At 56.6% G+C, this 18,301-nt stretch overlaps 1 protein-coding gene across 3 annotated transcripts in view; it reads left to right on the forward strand.

Moving 5' to 3' along the window:
* The window catches only part of FRMPD3 (FERM and PDZ domain containing 3), a 51,361-nt gene that overhangs the window by 13,563 nt on the left and 19,497 nt on the right, over positions 1-18,301 (forward strand). Inside the window, exons 2-12 of one of the 3 annotated variants that reach the window (XM_051787720.1) lie at positions 7,261-7,423; positions 7,660-7,762; positions 8,133-8,178; positions 9,460-9,564; positions 10,603-10,710; positions 11,259-11,390; positions 11,942-12,061; positions 12,191-12,327; positions 13,119-13,242; positions 13,900-13,989; positions 14,901-15,080. In XM_051787720.1, coding sequence (XP_051643680.1) covers positions 7,261-7,423; positions 7,660-7,762; positions 8,133-8,178; positions 9,460-9,564; positions 10,603-10,710; positions 11,259-11,390; positions 11,942-12,061; positions 12,191-12,327; positions 13,119-13,242; positions 13,900-13,989; positions 14,901-15,080 — 1,308 coding nt within the window. Of the gene's footprint in view, positions 1-7,260; positions 7,424-7,521; positions 7,763-8,132; positions 8,179-9,459; positions 9,565-10,602; positions 10,711-11,258; positions 11,391-11,941; positions 12,062-12,190; positions 12,328-13,118; positions 13,243-13,899; positions 13,990-14,900; positions 15,081-18,301 lie in introns of those variants that run through there. The other 2 variants (XM_051787730.1, XM_051787740.1) reach the window with 2 other exon arrangements.

An 18,301-nucleotide genomic window follows, 5' to 3' on the forward strand; every position in this document is an offset into this window, starting at 1 on the left:
CTGTCCTGCCTCCTGCTTCGGCATCCTTCCCCCAGGCCCCTTCCCTGCCCTGCTCTGTGCTGTGCTGGTGGAGATAGCAATCCAAGTCATCGGCTGAGGAAATTGCTCTCTGTAAATCCAGAGTGAAAGTCCTGGTATTCCTGAAGGCCCAAAGGAAAGTGTTTGATTGGATTTTCAAGCTTCTTTGCCAGCTGTGGGAGAGGGGAGCTTGACAGCCTCCCTGAATCTTCCTTACTGCTGCCTGGGAGGGGATGCAGGCTGTGCCCTCCTGCTAATGGAATGTAAAGGATGTGTAAATCTCCCCCCTTATTTAACTCCTCTCTGAATTTTATGTGCAGGAATAAATTCCTCCTCCTGAAAATCCTTTGTAGCAAGGTGGGCCTCGGGTGCCCAGGCAAGTGTGGGGGGAGCTCCTGCTGCCTCACTGCCAGGGAGGGGCTGCCATGTTGTGCCATGCAGCAGCCAGAGCCTGTCCCCAAGGAACATGAGGCTCTGGGGACACGCTGTGTGCACTTGGGGTCTCTTGCAGGAAAGGCTCAGCTTGGGTCCAAGCTGCCTGTGCCAACAGGAGAGGGGCAGGAGCACCTGGGGCTGGCACCCATTGCCTGTTGTAAGCCCCCTGCTCCCCACGGGGCAGAGGCTGTTTGTCTCCAGTACCACCAGAAAGCAAAGTTAATACAGCACAAACTGGGGAAGGCAGGAGCTGAGTGGTGCAATCAGCAGCAGTTACAGAGTGGCAGAGGGTGGCCAGGCTGTGGTGGGGAGCTGGTATCACTCCTAACCCCCCCATCATGCAGCTGAAGTGTCACACAAATAAGGGAAAAAAGTGCTGCAAATTTTATTCTGTTGCTCCTTATCTCTGATTAATCCTCTTACGTGTTCATCTCCTTTTAGCCCAGTGTTCACTGTCTGTTTAATGTATTCCTATAGTCCTGGCAGAGATAAAATTCCTTCCGAATTTGTAACGTCTTCCCCAGCCCTGCCCTGGCTGGGCAAGGGGGGCTCCACTGCAGCACCATGGAGGAGAGGACCAAGGTAACAGTGCCCCTGGTCACCACAGCAGATGGTACTAGAGTAGGGGCTGGAGACCAGTTTCTCTCAGGCCCTGGATTAGTGCTCAGCTGCTTGGGCATCTCCAAATGGAATGAAAAATACCCTAAAAAATCATCCCACGGTGTGGCTTTGCAGCCCATGCTCAGGGCATGTGCTCAATGCACTAGAGAGGAGACGAGCTTTCCTCTCCACATCTCTCTCTCATTGCAGGCAGATTTGTTGGAGCACTGTGAGGGAGGCCCTGCCTGTCTCAAGCCCCTCTCCTCTGGCCCAGGCTCTCCAGCTCTGCTCAGTTTTGCCAGCAGCCCCAGGGCAAAGGCTCCTCTGCTGAGTGAGCCCAGCCTTCTGGGCCTGACCCTGTTGCTAAAAGATTTTGCTTTGATCCTCTTCTCAGCAAGGTGCCTCTCCAGCTGGGGAGAGCAAAAATCCCTTAAACGGCCAAAAATCATAGGGAATATTGGAGGAGAACATTTTTTACCTGGGTGGGAGCCCCTGGTAAAAACATTTTGCACTGAGAGCAGAATGGTGTTTGTAACAGGGTGGAAACTTGCACAAATAAGGGAACCCATTGCCTTTGAGGGGGCATTCAGGCAGATTGCACAGCACCCCAGCCTGTCCCCAGTTTGTGTGAACGTGGCCTGGCTGTGGATGTGGACAACCTGAAGGTTGTCATTGTCTCACACTCAGCATCCTTCACTCCCACAGGTACCCAGTGCCCTGTGGCACCACTGCTTAGTGCCTGCCCTGGAGCCTGAGGGCCTCCTGAAGGCAGCCAGGGGCACATTTGGGTGTGTGCACCCCGGGCAGCCCACGCACAGGGGGGTATGTGCCCCATCACTGTGCCAGCAAGGTGGGTTCAGGTCCTCTCTCCTGCTGAGTATTGAGGGAGAGGGCTCATTCCAGTGAGACTCTTTTTGGTGTAAATTCTCTCAGGATTTGGCAAGCTATAGCATGGGAGCTGTGGAGGCCTCTGGCTCCAGAAATTGCTTTTCAAACCCAGTGGAATTTACAGCCTCCCCAGCATCCTGCAGCAGCGAGCTCCTGGGATTAATTGGCTCCTGGGTGGCGAAGTCCTGCCTTTTCCATGTGTCAAACCTCCTTCCACAGGTGCCCTCCAGTTCTCGTGCAGTGCCAGACTCCCTGCCCAGTATCAGGCTGGATTTAGGGGCCCCATCACAGTCCCTCTTCTCCTTTCTAGCCTGGAGAACCCAAGTCTTACCTGTGGAAGACAATGTTTGTGAGTGTTTGCCTGTGGAAGGTGGGATACAGGCTGAGATTCAGGTTCTCAGTGGTGCATCTGATTGTGCCTCACTGGGCTTGTTTCAGGACAGTCTCTCCCTGTGCAGAAGCTGCTGCATTTGTTGACCTGAGCATGTCTGGAGGTTGGGGTGCAGGGTCTTTGTTAGCCACGTTCACGCTGTATTTTCTGTAATAAGCACCATTGCTTTGAGGATGGCCCCTCTCACCCCCTGAGCACCAGGTCGAGCTGGCTCCACTCCCGCCCAGGGAGGACTGAGCCCATCTCTGCCACAATCCCAGGTCCTGGGATTCCCAGCTAGCCCCCATTCCTCCTGGCTGCTCTGCCTGTGTTTGGCTGAAGTGCCAGGACCCTTTAAAAGGCTGCAGGCTGAGCGGCAGAGCTGCGGCTGCTGCCCGGAGCCAGGCTGCGGCTGCTGCTTCCTTATTTACAGCTGCCTTTGGCCACTCACGAGCTTCTCCAGCAGCTCAGCCCTGGCAGTGCCGGGGGACGCTGGTCACCGTCTGCTTGTCCCTGCACTGAGGGCCAGGAGTGTTTGTGCCCTGGGAGGGGTGCCATCTGGCACCCGACCTTTGTACCAGCAGCGTACCTGGCTCACCTTCCAGCTGGACAGAGCCAGCACCAATGGTAAAGCTAATCCTTTTGAGCAGCTCTGCTGATTTTTAAATTGATTCCCAATATTGACAGCAAGTCCAAGCTGGGGCACAGGGGGTAGGGTCGTGGGCCATATGGCAGAGCTTGCATGCAGGCTGTGGTTTTTCAGGCTGGGGCCATGAAGGACTTCAGCTGTGAAGCCTGAGTCATTCTTCTGCCTTTAATGTTGGTCTGAGCCAGGCTGGCACCCCTCAGCCCAGCCCTCCTCGCTCCAGTCAGCTGTTAAACACTGCCAGAGCAGGGGCAGCCGTTACCAGACCGCCAAGCTCTGTGTGCACTGCGTGCCCAAGCAGCTTTGCAGTGCTCTGGAAGTACAGCATCTGTTTGCCCTTGCTGGGAACGTCTGACACGTTAACGTGGGCCAAATGGCATCTTCCAAGGTGACCAGATGCTTGCTGGGTGCAGATACAGGGCTGATGGAGCAGGGATGTGTGTTGTGGTGGGTCCTGTGCCAGCCAGCTTTGCCCACTCTGCTTTTGCCCCTGCTGTTGGTCCCCACGCGCCCTGGCAGCCCCACGGGCTCCATCTGAGATGGAGACCAGGGTACGAGGCTGGAGCTGCCATATGTTCCACATAAAAACACTTCTTGGCCCATTCCCCAGCATTTCCTGCCGCTGCCACACGTGCTCCAGATCCCACATGCCTCGCAAGCCGTTCACCAACTGCAGCCTGGCAGATGGAGGAGCCGGGCATGGTTTTGCAGCAGGAGAGACAGGAATCCACAGGCTCTGTTTGTTCTTGGGTTGTTCACGGCAGCAGAGGAAGGGGGAGGAGAGCTGGCACCCACCCCTGCAAACTGCCCCTCTGCAGAAGGAGCAAGACATTCCATATCCAGTCCCCGTCCTGGAGCTCAGCCCCAAGCCCTTCTTCAGCTGCAGGGAGTGTTTTCACCTGGTGCCATCCTGGTTGAAGGCAGTTGGAAATGAGTGTCTGGGTAGATGGAGACCATCATTCCTCACGGGCAGGTGGTACTGGTTTGTTTTGGTGGCAGATAGCCAGTCAGCACTAAAAGCAAAGGGAGAAAACCAGTTCTCAGAGGAAGCAGAAATTTATTGCAGTAGGAAATTAAAAATGAGCATGTCAGCTTTTGGAGTAACTCCCGCTCTGCCTTTTTCTGTCTGAGGGGGATGAGGACTCCTGGTTCAGCCCTGCTCTGTGGCGTGGAGGTCTGAAGGTGCTCAGGAAGCTGAAGGCACATCCCTTGGTGGTGTATAATGATGGGGAGTGACTGGATAGAGCTGATGTCTCTCTTACCTTGTGTGGTAGAGCGTGACCAGATCAGTGTCTGAGCTCTGAGTACAGAAGATGAGTGCCCAAGCCTTAGGAGAAGGATATCTTCATGCCATGTCAGTCAGGACACCGTGAAGAGCCAGGGGCAGACATCCTCCCACAGGGGCATGTCTGTGGTGGGCTCCTGCTGCTGACAGGCACAGGGGGCTTTCTCTTGGAGAGTCCTTTTACTTTGTGCTATTTTCCACTGACTTTGTGCCTTGGTGGCATTGTGCAAGGGAGAGTTACCTGCTGCTGCTGCTGCTGGTTTTCTCTGACCTCTTGCTCTGGTCCAGGGTGAGCTCACATTGTGTGTGCCCCAAGCCCAGCATGGGAGAGCTGCTGCAGGAAGGAAGTTCAGAACCACAGCCTGGGGAAGGCATGTTGTACCTGCTGCTGAGCACATTACTGCTTCTCCAGGAGTGGATAAGTCCTGCTTACGAGGACACTCGTCCTCTTTTATTTAATTTCCTGGTAATGCTTCTGCAGCGTCGAAGTCTTATCAGGAGAGGAGCAGCTTAAGAGCCTGGTAAAGGAGTTTTCATTGTCAGTATCCATCTCTTTATTCCCCTCTTCCCTTCGACGCTGGATGGCAGACTGGTTGTGGCTGAAATGAGGTGTGCTTTCTTTTCCTTTTGTCTGTTTAAGCTGCAAAGGTTTCCTGGCTAACCTTTTCTGATGGTAACTGGGCTGTGTGAGAGGCTGCTGTCCCTGGTCCTTGGGCAATCATCGGTGGTGGCTCGGCTGCGGGTTCCGTGGGGAGGAGTGAGGGTGAGACCGACCCCCAGACTGCACACAAAAGGACAGATCTGGGGACTGCAGCAGGTCTGACTGGGCAGCTCTGGTCTGAGACTTGTCATCCACTTTGCTGTGGCTTGGTGAGCAAACCCCTGCCTCTGTTTCCCCAGAGCAGTCGCACTGAGCTCAGCCACACCTGAGTCATCCCGGTGCTTTGAGCCCTGCCGTTCATCCTCCTGTCCATGTGCTGCAGGGGCTTGTGGATGTGGAGGCTGGAATTGCTGTGAGCAGTGCAGGGGGCATGAAAACATAAGTGTCCCCTGGGAAGCCAGCAGCTCAGGGACTGCTGCCTAGTGGCAGCCAGCTCCATCCCCGCACATTCCAGGTGTTCCTGTCGGCCACAACAGGCCTGTGGAGATGCAGTGCTACATTCAGTCCCCTTTTCAGCTGCACACAATGGCTTTAGATAATGTTTGTTCGAGAAAATTGGTTGAATAGTGTGATTGTTGTTGTTGTTACTGTTGTTCTTTTCAATGCTCATAGGAGTAGCAGAGCAGCTAATGAGGCAGTACAGAGATGGTCACAGGGGAGAGGGTCTCGTCTGTGCTTCCCCACAGCTGCACTCCCCTGGTGATGGAGCTGGTTCTGCTCCTGCTGGGGCTGCTGATGGGTCCCCTGCCCCAGGAGATGCCCGCACCCTTCTTCTCCTTAGCAGTTCCCCTCCCCAGGTCTCACTGTTTTGCTTTACCAGCCATAGAGCTGCATGAGAGAGGGGAAAGTCACGGGTACCTGTCCAGCTGGGCACTGGGAATGGGTCACAGTGGACCTGGCTGTGGTGACACCCCATCACCACAGAGCACAGCTCACCCAGGGCCAGTGCTGTATCCCTGACACTGGGCAGAGGCACCTGGTGCTCAGAGCTCTCCATGGCTCCTATAGGACACATGGCAGCAGGGCCAGAGCCAGGCTCTGCTCTCTTACAGGATTTTGAGTAGGTCACCGTCATTAGGTTTGAAAAAAGATGTTGGAATTTTTTCCCAGTGTCGTTCCCCTACCCCCCCCATCTGTTTCTTCTTAATTTCCAAGTTGTAATCTTGTTAAACTAAGACAGTCAGCTGGGGATCAGGCTTGGCACAGGGCTGTCTTTGCTGGCAGTGATGTCCTCAAGCCCAGAGCTGCGTGTGCTGGCGTGGAGCTGCCAGAAGCTCCCGTCCCCTCCCAGCCCCACGTGCCGTCCCCCTCGGCTCTGCAGCGGGTGTAACGGCACTGGGAGCACGTGGGGGTGTCAGAAATGCAGACAGATAGCACGAGATGGATGATGCATCAAATTCTAAACTGATAAGAGATGAAACAACTGGAGTGTCGTCAAAAGGCCGGGAAGGATCTTTTTTAAATAGACTAAATAGTCCGGACAGGCGCAGGCAATGAGCAGCAGAAACAGCAGCGCGTTCATCACTTTGTTTTCCTGGCTGTGGCTGTGCCTGTTGCCATCTGTGCTGTGCTCTGTGGCCGTCCCGTTGGTGCTGGGATTGCTCCCTCATCGCAGGCTCACAGCCCTGCTGAGCAGCCTGGAGCCACGGCTGGCATTGCTCCGGGATGCCAAGGGCAGCTTTGGCATGACCTTGCTCTGGGATGGGTGTTCCCATCTCGTCGTCAGTGCTTCAAGGAGTCCCTGGGCTGGCAGTGGAGACTCGGTTGAAGTGCCATGGCTGAGCCTGCCGTAATCCCAGTTTTTAGACTGGCTGAACTTCTTTCCACTTATCTCTAGTATTGTACAGCCGTGTTACACAGCAGGAAAAAGCCAACACTTGAGTTTGCTCTTAAACCTCTGCAGAGCAGCAGAGACAGCCCTCTTGTTGTGCCAGGGCCACTGTCTCCTCTGAACCCCACAGCAGTGCCATCCCTCTGGGAATGTCCAGAGCCACACCACCAGTAGTTTATCCCACACAGGTCTTCCATTTAATGAAGTGAAATGCTGAAGCAGAGATTAGACAGTGAGATGCTGGCAGTAGATGGTATGATTTACCCTTGGAGGACATCTCCACGAATGTCCCCGTGTCTGAGCTGCTGGCGCCGTGGCAAGGACGGGCACTGAGCAGTGCCACTCTGCACGGGAGGGCGGGGGCCGCGGATGTCCCAGGAAGCTGCTGGGACTGGTAGTGCTGGCAGGGTGCAGGGTGCAGGTGGAGTGGGGCTGCTGTGCAGGTCGCAGGGGGCTCGGTGGGAGCGGGGAGGGCTGCCGTGGTGGGGCGCGTTACAGCCTGTCCCTCTGTCCCTCTGCTCCACAGCGCAGCCATGTGATGCCGGAGGAGCGCGGTGGCGATGATATGGAATGTGGGCAGCTGCCTTCGGACACGCTCCGACAGGTGACGGTCCAGCGCCACCCCTTCTACGGATTCGGCTTTGTGGCTGGCAGCGAGAGGCCGGTGGTGGTGCGGTCGGTGGCGGCAGGTACGGAGGGGCTGGGGGCAATCCCGGACACGGCCGCGGCGTGCCGGGAAGCACAGCGGCACCTTTCCCCGGCGGGACCCCTCCCTGCGCTCCTGTCCCCTCCTGGGGGCCTGCAGGGTGTGCTCCACAGCCACATACACGGGCAAATGCTTTGGGGATGCTTGGGACCCTCCTGCTTCCCCTCCACCCCGCAGCTCCGGGATGCCTGGATTGGCCCTGACCCTCTCTCCTGGCAGGCGGCCCCTCTGAGGATAAACTCCTGCCAGGAGACCAGATCTTGGCCATCAACGATGAGGATGTGAGTGAAGCCCCCAGAGAGAGATTCATCGAGCTTGTCAGGTGAGGACAACACTTGTCCCCCATCACCTCTGGGGAGGGGGCTTATGCCAGTCTGCTGTGCCCCTACCAAAGCCTTGGGGTGTTGATGCACACCAGTGTCACTGATGGTCACTGCTGGGGTGGGGAAGCCTCAGCCAGAGCAGGGGGAGTGCCTTGGAGCAAATGCCATACCTGTTCCCAGCTGGCCAAGGAGTGGGCAGCACTGGGAAAGCATCCACAGCTGTATTATCAAGCACCCCACAAGGAGCCCACAGAGGTCCTGGCTGCCATTGGGCTGGGAAGGGTGGGATGTGCTCTCAATAGCCAAATGCACATGTTGAGGTCATCACCATAAGGTCCCATCCACCTTCATTTCTCCTTTCTGTCACAGGAAGGCCAAGGACTTCATCATCCTCACGGTCCTGCACACCCACCAGGTGAGACTGGCGAGGCCATGGCCAGCTCCAGGGGAGCCAGGACAGGGGTTAAAAGCCCTTTTGGAGACTGAGGTGGGGTCCCCAGAGACCCCAGGAAACCACTCAGGCAGCTCAACTGACTTGTGGGACCAGTGTCCCACCACCCCAAGGCTCTTCCAAGCTGTGGGGTCTGAGAGCTGTTGCAGCCCCTTGGGGTCAGTGTGGGTGTGCAGCCATCTCCCTGTCCTTGCCACTGCCTCCTCGCAAGAGGGAGGGAGGAAAAATACACCCAAACCCCTGTGGTTTGCTGAGGACATCCCATGTGTCTGATGAAGTGACCCATCATCATGCCAGAGGTGGCAGGGAGGGGTCGTCCCCTGGGAGCTGGGAGTGCTGCAGTGTGGCTGGTGGTGGTGCTGGCACCAGTGGTGATGGTGCACCGGGGCTCAGCACCCGTGGTGCTGGAGCAGACAGGACCATCCTGCCACTGCCAGTGGCAGTGGTGGCAGGACACCATTTCTGCTTCACTGAGCCCTTTGATGTCAGGGAAGGAGATAAGTGCAGAGCTCTCCTGTGCTCCCCTCCTCGCCAGGAAGATGCCACCACCCAGCACGGCCCCATCAGGAGCGGGGATGTGTGCCAGGCTCCAAAAAAGCTCTTTTCCTCCTGGCCCTGGATGGCCACCTGCCAGCTGATGCTGGCACCATCGGGCATGCCCAGCTCTGTGGCACGAGTCTCCATGCCGGAGCATGTGCAGGCACAGGCTCCCCAGCACTGCCACCAGAATGTCCTGCACGGATGTCCAGGGTCCTGCCTTCTCCCATCTCCAGCACTGCCACCAGAATGTCCTGCACAGATGCCCAGGGTCCTGCCTTCTCCCATCTCCCTGTGGCTGCAGACCCACATCCAAGGGGTTTGTCTCTCCGATCTAAACCAGTGCTGGTGCTTCCAAGCAAGACCTGGCTGGTGTCTGCCAGAGTTCAGCCTGCACAAGGAGTGCTGGACACGTGAGCTCACTGGGGGTGCAGCATCCCCTGTCATGCTGAGGCTGCTGGTGTGCCTTCAGGGACTGCTGCTCATCGTTCTGGCCCTGCCTGCAGCACTGTAAAACCACAACAAAGGGAACTTGCTTTCCACTCCCCATTTCATGGTTTGCTGCCCGCTCCCCATCATCATGCTGGCTTCAGAGGGGCTTCCTCTGGGCTGTGTGTCTGTTTTTCCCCACACCATGGCTCCAAAGGCAGGCAGACGTGCCACAGCTCCGAGGGCAGGCAGGTGATTTACCCAGTGCTCTCTTTCCAGTCTCCCAAATCTGCTTTCATCAGCGCAGCCAAGAAGGCGAAGCTAAGGTCCAACCCCGCGAAAGTCCGATTTTCAGAGCAGGTGACAGTCGGCGAGACAGACCCAGTAAGTCCTGCCCTGCCTTCCTCTGTGTGTCACCACCCCCTTGAGGTGTCCCTGGGGCCGTGGGGTGTGAGGTGTCTGGGGGCACAGGGCTCCTCTCCCAGTCTGGGCTCTGCCATCTGGCCTGGGGAGCCCCAGAGGGCAGATGCCCTTGGGCACAATCAACATGTTGGGTCAGTGCTGGGGGGATATCCCCTATCCCTCTGTGGGACAGAGCCCCAGAAATTGGCCTTAGAAACCTGGTTCCTGTCTGAGTATCCCTGGGCACCCAAGGGAGGCATCCAGGCAGTGCCAGTGCCTACCCTAAGGAAGGTGTGGGGGTTCCAACCTGATGCCAGAGGGTTCACAGGAATGCCCGTGTGTGGGGCAGGGTCACGAGGGCATTGCTGCATGGCCATGGAGGCTGTAATGTTCCAGCCCAGTGCCTTTATCTCTTCATCAGAAAGGTTTTATTACTGAGCATACAAAAAAAATAGCCCCAAAATAAAACTGAAAAAAACCCCAACCCTGTAAAGTGCTTCTAGCAAATTCTATTTTTAAGCAAAATCAATTAGGTAATTATCTGATTGAAACACTTCTCACTAACTAAAACCAGCCTTCCCCCAACTTCCTGCTGAGGGGACAGGCTGGGTTGAGGGGGGTTAGGCTTGGGGCAAGGGTCAGGAGAAGGGGATAGGCTCTGAGCCACCCTGGCCACCGCCTCCCCTCTGGGACACCAGCTGGGGAGTGGGACAGGCTGCCAGGCATGGGCACTGGGATGTGCTGGACAGAGAGGGATGCTCTGTTCCCAGTGCAGCTGCTGGGAGCTGGCGGGGTAAATCTGTCAGGCAGCTCCAAATTGCTTTAGCTCTGCGCTTCTCAATGGCTCAGCAGAGTGCTGGGTTTCCAGGGGAAATGTGCCTCTTAGTGCAGAAGTGCGGAACAGTGGAGGATGCCACGAGCACTCCATCACTGACACTCGTTCTCTCTTCCCGTCTTCCCTCTGTCTCCCCGTGCCCCCCCATCCTCCTCGCCTCCCCCTTTGCCGGCCCCACATGCCAGGACATGTTGAAGAAAGAAGCTCTCCTCCTCATTCCCAATGTGCTGAAGGTTTTCCTGGAGAATGGGCAGATCAAATCCTTCACGTTCGACGGCCGGACCACTGTGAAGGTGAGCCCCTCTGCCTCCCCCCGCGGCACCGTGACACTTCTCTCCTCCCACCTGCCCAATTCCATTTTTCCTCGTCTCCTGCTTCCGTGCACAAACGCCGCCGCAGCAGCGCTTGGCTGGCTGGGAGCTGCTCTGGCATGATGGATAGCCCGTCTGCCTCCCCGGGCGACACGCTTTGCAGCTGGCAGGGATGGGATTTTGCTCTCCTTCTCCCTCTCCTGACTTTCCTCCTTGCCATGAGCCTGCTCTCCAGCCAGGGTGGATGCTCCTGCGAGTCCCCCTGCCAGCTCCCTGCAGATCCCTACAGCACCACCACGGTGTTACCCGGGGTGCTGGGCATCTGGCCGCTGGTCACCTCCTGCTGCAATGTCACTTGGAGCAGCAGGGGCTGGGTACCACCCCACAGCCCCTCTCAGCACTGCCAGGCCTCATCCTTCACCAGCATGGCCCCAGCTGCCAGGGAGGGGCTGGGCTCTCACTGGGGTGCCAGTTCCCACCCTGGGAAGCAGCCAGTGCCTCGCAGCCAAGGATGTCTGTGATGTTTGCAGGACGTGATGGTGACATTGCAGGACCGCCTGTCGCTGAGGCACATCGAGCACTTTGCCCTGGTCCTGGAGTATTCCAGCCCGGAGCAGAGCCACCGCTTCCTGCTGCTCCAGGACAAGCAGCCACTGGCCCATGTAAGCTGCTGGGTGTGGGAGGGTGTTGGGATGGCCCTGGGCAGGGGCCAGGGCACAGAGAGGCTCTTCTGCCCCCAGTGTGGGGCTTGGCTGGGGTTGTGCTGTGCAGTGGCATAGCCTCTCCTTGCCTCTGGCATGGTCCTGCATGCTCAGGGGTGAAGAGAGTGGCCAGAGAGGGAGACAAGCAGGGTTTTACCCTTTCCACACTGACAGCACCATGGAGATGCTCTGGGTTCCAGCCAGGGGAGCTACAGACAGCATTTATGAACATCCTTGACCTGCCCAGGAGAGCCAGGGAGCTGGCACTGCACAGGACCAGGGATAAAATGGGGATCGTGGAGGTAGTGTTAGCTTGTGTGGCATAAACCCCTGCAGCACCAGGCAAAGCTGTCACACCAAGGAAGGCTGGGCTGTTCCTGGGATGAAAGGATGAGGTGGTGCATGGAGGAGAGAAATCGGATATCACCCCAAAAGAGAGGAGAGGGGGTCTCCTGCCCTACAGGCAAATATACAGTTCCTGGGCTCACTGCTCCCCTCTGCTCCTGCCACAGGTTGTGCAGAGGACACACTACCATGGCATGAGATGCCTCTTCCGTGTGAGCTTCTTCCCCAAGGACCCGGTGGAGCTGCTGCGCCGGGATCCTGCAGCATTCGAGTACCTGTACATCCAGGTAGGGGACTGGGAGCTGATGGTGCTCCTGGCCCACACATCTGCCGAGGCTGGGCCTGTGGAGGCATCTCTCAGGTGGGAGATGCCTGTCCCTGTGTTTGTCTGAGGACACCTCTCCTCCCTCCCGCAGAGCCGCAACGATGTGATCAGAGAGCGCTTCGGCACAGACCCCAAGCCAGAGATGCTGCTGGGGCTGGCTGCCCTCCACATCTACATCACTGTCTCAGCCACCCGCCCCAGCCAGAAGGTCTCCCTCAAGAATGTGGAGTGAGTCCTGCTCCCTGTCCCCACCTTCGGTGCAGCCCTCCTTTGTGCCCCCTCCCTGTTCCCCCATGTAACTGGCGTGCTCCAAGCAATGATTTGGGGTGCAGAGCACGAGATGCCCTGAGAGCCCCCCCTTGAGCTGGCCACTGGCTCATGGCCTCGGCAGCAGTGATACACAGCCCCTGGTCCCACCACGTGTAAGACCCCCTCACACTGACATCCAGCCCTGTGCAGCAGCCGTGCCAGGGCTGGGGATATTTGCTGTGAGCCCAGGATCATTTCCATGGGAACCTGGGCAAGGAGAAAGCTCTGTGGCTGCGTAATCTCAGCCCATCACCAAGCTGTTCAGACCTGGCTCAGCCCTCCTGCAGCTCCTGGGGGACCTATATCCATACATAGTCCATCTGTGCAGGCTGGCCTTGCCCAGTGGGCACAGGGAGGAAGGAGGGAGATGGCACTCCAGGAGGACCCAAAAAGAGGTTTGGGAATTTGCCCTGCGTCCCTTAACCTTACATAAAGGTGAGGGGGAGCTGGGCTCAGCTGCAGAGCCTGGCACTGCTGTTCCCCAGCTCGGTGCTGGTAGCTATGGCACCAGCCCGGGGTCCCATCCCCCTGGGGACCCAGGCTGGGGGCTGCTGCTGCCCTGGCTGTGACACCAAGGAACTGCTGGTGTGGCTCCGGCTCCCTCTGACGGCAAGAGGATGCTCTGGGACAGCATCCCTGGTTTCTGTCCCTCTCTGCCCGTCAGCAAGGGTCTCTGACCTGGCAGCTCATGCAGGCTTCCCTCCCCACAGGAAGGAGTGGGGCCTGGAGCCCTTCCTGCCCCCCTCACTCCTGCAGCTCATCAAGGAGAAGAGCCTCCGGAAATCCCTCTCGCAGCAGCTCAAAGCCCACCAGCACCAGCCTGGTGGCACCAAGGTGAGCCCAGCACAAGCTGCCCTGGTTCAGGGCTGGTGGGGTGTCAGCCTGCCCTCCACCCCAGCCTGTTGTCCCCAGCTGCTCAGGGGCTCCTGTTGTTAAGTCCCCTTGGATGTGAGATAAATCCTAGGGAGACAGCCAGATGGACTCTCTCTCCTGAATCCAGTTCCAAACACTGTTCTGGATTTCAGGGAGTGCAGTGAAGTTCAGGGGTGAGATCAGCTGAGATCCAGCTCTCAGCTTGGCTGAAGTGGCACAGATCAGTTTATTGGTATCTCTGTTTCTGGGCTTGGAAAGCTCTGGAGGCAGCTGCTGAGCCACTGCCTTGGGCCCTGCAGCCTTCAGAGCTCCCTGGGGACGGGGGGCATATATCCCCCAGGAGGGTTATACATCTTGAGGTATGGGTTACACATCAAGCATTGGGGCTCCTTTCTGGCTGTGCCTCAGCTCTGAGTTATCTCCCAGCATCTCCCAGGATGGCAGAGGAGCGGAGACCCCCCCCAACCCCATGTCTCAGATTCCTGCCAGCACAGCCCATGCCTGGAGCTGCCTGACCACTTGCTGTTCATTCCTACTGAGACCCCCTAAGTTTGCACCAGTCTCTTGCATTTTTTCCCTTGTGCTCATGGTTATCATCTTTGTGATGTCTCTTGTCAGGTCTCCACAGCCCAGGCAAAGCTGCAGTACCTGAGGATCCTGAACGAGCTGCCGACCTTTGCTGGGGTCCTCTTCAACACAGTGGGGCTGGTACGGTAATTCAGGGTGGGCTGGGAGGGGCCTGGCAGTGGTCCTGAGAGTGTGCTGGAGGGGAGAGACAGGGGAGGTGTGGCTCCCACAGAAATTATTTCCCTCAGTCTCTTACTCTGCCCTGACAAGGTCCAAACCCACCCAGTAAAGCCTTCAAAGCCTCTGCTGTCAATAGGTTGGATCTTCAGCTCTGCAGGGTCAGGGTCAATTCTGTTCTTGCCACCCTGTTGGGCAACGAGATGACCTGCTCAGTGAGGTTGGAGTAGTTTCAGACGTGTTTGTAACTTGATCATGCCCTGGCAGCATCTGGTGTGGGTGCTTTGCCTTTTTTCTCCCATCTCTGACACCAAAGCAATGACTCTCAGCCAGCCTATGAGTTGAACTACGTGTAAGGAGTACAAAGTATTCCCTTGTTCTCTTCTGCACTGCTCTGCCCAGCTCCTCTTCTCCTCCACGTCTGGCTTGAAGCATCCTTCTAGACCAGAGCAAGAAAGATCCCTATATCCAGCCAAGGCTTTGGTCTTTCTTCTTTTCTAAAATACATTCACTCCCTCCTTTGCTTCCTTCTCTCAGAGGCGGTGTCAGATCAGGCAGATTTGTAACACACTCTTACTTCTGTGTAGTGACACCAGCAAGCCTGAATATTTCATGTGGACAGTCAGTTCAGAGCTTTATTTTAAATAACCATGGCATCCTGCACACCGTTCCCAGCTCTGCAGAGGGGCTCAGGGAGGCAGGTTCATGGCACCAGCTTCACCTGCTGCTCTGAAAAGGCCGTCAGCACCCAACCAAGGTGCCAACGTTGAGGCTTGGCTCCATGGAGAGAGCCAGGCACAGCCTGTACAGCCCCAGGGTGCATTTATTCACCCCTGTCTGTCTGTCTCTCTTTCCCCATGTGCCTGTGCCCCCAGGATGAGAAGCAGCCAGCCACCACCCTTCTGGTGGGACCCCGGCACGGCATCAGCCACGTCATCGACCTGAAGACCAACCTCACCACGGTGCTGTCAGAGTTCAGCAAGGTCAGCAAGATCCAGCTGTTCAGGGAGAACCAGGGGGTGGCCCGGGTGGAGACAAGCATCCTGGATGCCAAGGTAGGCACTAGTGCCATAGAGGCAGGCACTGGGGAGAGGGGCTGGTGTGCAGTGTGAGACTGGGGGTCTGGAGCCAGCCTTTGAGGGGATTCAGGTCACAGGTGCGTGTTGGAGCATCTCCGTGGGGATTTCTAGAGGCTCCAAAGCCCCTTTCACGCTGTGGTCACAGGATGTGTGGTCTGTGGCACCTCCCCTGCCCATCTGACTCCTTGTGCCACACGGGCAGGGACTGGTGCCGAGGGCCATGGTGCAGGGGTGGTGGTGTTCTGGCCATGACCCAAACACCTACCCAATGGTTTGAGCAGGGTCCTCTGGAGGCAGGACAGCTCAGGGCTGGAGAGGAGCAGTATGTGGCCATACCTGGGCTGGATGCAGGTACTGGAGGGGACTGGGGGGGTTCCTGCATTAGCAGCACTTGTGGAACTTGTTGAGCCCTGCAGGACTGCTGAATGAACTGGAAATTATGTGGGGCATGGGTGTCAGGCTCAGAGTGTGAAAAGAAACCACTGTGTCCCTAGTTCAGCAAGTTCCCCCTGGCATCTTGCCAACTGCCCCCATTATCCTCCCCTTCAGCCCACAGAGCCCACTCCTTGGTGTACATGCCCTCCTGAGCCCTGTGTCTTGTCATCCTCCATCTCCTGCTAGTTGTTGTGTGGTGCAGTGCTGCTTCTGATAGTCAATCCCCATGGTCAGGCCCTGCCACCCCTCCTCACCCCTTGTGGGTCCCAAACCCTTCAGAAAAACTGTCAGCAATACAGCAAGAGCTGTACTTGCTTCTTTGGTGTTCGGTCCAGCAGCCACAAGATCCTAAGGAGATCTTCCATTGGCCTTTGCTCAGGTTTTTAGCAAGCTGGGACATGTCCCCAGCAGATTCAAAGGCAGATAACCTTGTGTCTGCTCCAGAGCATCCTTGGTGTCACTGCCTCCCTGCCCCGTGGTGAAGGACAGCTGAGAGGCAGAGATATTACAGATAAATGCCAAACCTCATCTTCTCCTCTCCTCTCCTCCCACCTTGAATTCAACAGGACAGAGGAAGGATTAAGTTTGGGCTAAGTTAGACAGGAGCAGTACTTGGCAGGGGCTGTTTGGCACAGTGGAGCCAGGACCTCTGTGGGGCACAGAGGTGCTGCTGTGCAGCACACTGGTGTATCTGCACAAGCCCTCTGAGCTTTTGGCTGTGGGTCAGTTTTGCTGCCCCTGCATTCATACCTGTTTCCCCTGAGACTGATGAAGCTGAGCTGCTTTGCTGCTGCCTCTGTGTTTCCTCATCTCCTGTGAGGTCTTTAAGCCCCAGCCCTCTCTCCAGCCCTTTCCTTGCACCATTTCTGTTGTAGTCTTGCAGATGTAATCATGGTGGATTTGTTTAGGATTCTTCTGCTGCCTTCTGTCCCGGTGGATTTTAGTACTTTTTCCCACCAGGCTCATTAATTCCTCCACATCTGTTTTCCTGCTGCCACTGTGCCTGGTCCAGTAGATCTGCTGAACTGCAGTAACACCCCAGTAGCCTCTGCCAGAGCCACATTAATCCTCATCCCCTCTGCTTCAGTTCTCCCCTCCAACAGCCTCGTTTTTGCATTCATAACTCAGTGGGTATTTGGTCAACTCTAATATCTGTAATATTCCCTCTTCTGCGTCCCACTGAGGTCAGTTGTTGCCCAGTTAAGTCCTGGTGTCCTGCTGTGGCTGTCCCAACCCTTCAAAACCCTCAACCTCCCCTACTGCAGCCTGGGCAGGTGGAAACCCTCCTTGCCCAGCCCCTCCAGCTGCCTGGGCTGTGCAGATGCCTGTTGGTCTCCTCCTTACTGCTTATAGAGCAGGAATAACCAAGGGACACCCTCTGCACCATGAGTAACCCTTCTGGTTCCTCCTGGTGCCTGCACCCCTCGGATTTGTGTGTATAAAATCACCATATTAATGCATTAATAATAGGCTGGTCACAACCCTGTGACTGCCTGTGGCTCCCTGTGAGTGCTCGGAGCATGGCTGTCCCTGCTCTGTGGCTGTTCCAACATCTGCCAGAGCTGTGCAGGAAGATGTGTGGCACTGGCTGTGCTCCATGGGCTCATGGTGGGGTGCTGCTGTCCCCTCCCTGGTGTGGGAGAGGGCAGTGTCCCCCCTGGCACAGACTGTCCCAGGAGTGACAGATGTGCTGGAGGCTTAGGTGACGCTGGAGTCCATCTGCTGTGAATTAGGTGGCAATTCCCACACAGCTTGTCCACAGATCCCGCTGTGCTGCTCCCCTCAGCCATGCTCTGCAGCAGCAATCAGCCACTACCAGCCCTTTCCTGCTGGAGGAGAACATTTTCTCCTGTGTCCCCTCTGTCCAGCCCCCCAAAGGCTGGAGAAAAGCCAGCTCACATACTTCCCACAAGCACAGTGGCTTTATCTCCGTGAGAAATTCCAGGCGGCTGCCTGCAGCCACCCAAAGCCCCTCTGCCTGCCTGGAGCACCCCATTTGTGGATCTCAGCAGGCTCAGCAGCACCCTGCCAGCACAGAGGCTGCTGTTATCTGTCTTCATTTAGCCCTTATCCAAAGGGCTGGGATTTAAAGCCAGAATGTCTGCTCCAAAACGAGGCATATGCTAATCCTGCGCAGGACAGCGATGGATGAGGCAGGCTAAGAAAAGCAGGCAAAAAGATCATTACCTCGCAGTGCTAATCTGCTTTCTACAATTATTCTGTTGCACTGAACATGTCGCTGGCTAAAGCCCTGGATTGCAAATAAATCTGTTTGTGGCGTGAGTCGCAAACCATTAGAGGGTTGTGCTCGAAGTAGTGTCCTGACTGCTCTGGGGACTTGTCAAATCCATATCACCCTTGGAAGCCTGTTGGAGCCCCATGGATTGCAGTGCAGGAGGGGATGCCCACCTGGGCTGTTGTGGCTGGTGCTGCTGTGTCGTGGGATGCTGGTGCTGGGGCAGCTCCCAGCCTGAATCCCTACGAGGTGCTCGCTGGGTTACTGTGGAAACACAGATGGTCAGTGATGGTTCAGGGATTTGTGCAGAAAGGCCATCTTGAGTTTTTCAGGGCAGTTAAAATGATGGGTTAAAAAAAGGGGTCAGGTCACGGAGCATCCATCAGCTGGGAGGTCTGAACACCCTGACTGAACCAGCCAGTCCTTATCCCCCACTGGCCTGCAACTACAGCCCAGACTCACCCACCAGGAAGGAGCTGGGGGAGATTTTCAGGTAACAAGCAGGCTTGAGGAGATGGTAAACCAT

The sequence above is a fragment of the Manacus candei genome, unplaced genomic scaffold, assembly GCF_025592945.1.
Source record: "Manacus candei isolate 608988 ecotype Guabito, Panama unplaced genomic scaffold, ASM2559294v1 h1tg000003l, whole genome shotgun sequence".
Taxonomy (NCBI): Eukaryota; Metazoa; Chordata; class Aves; order Passeriformes; family Pipridae; genus Manacus; species Manacus candei.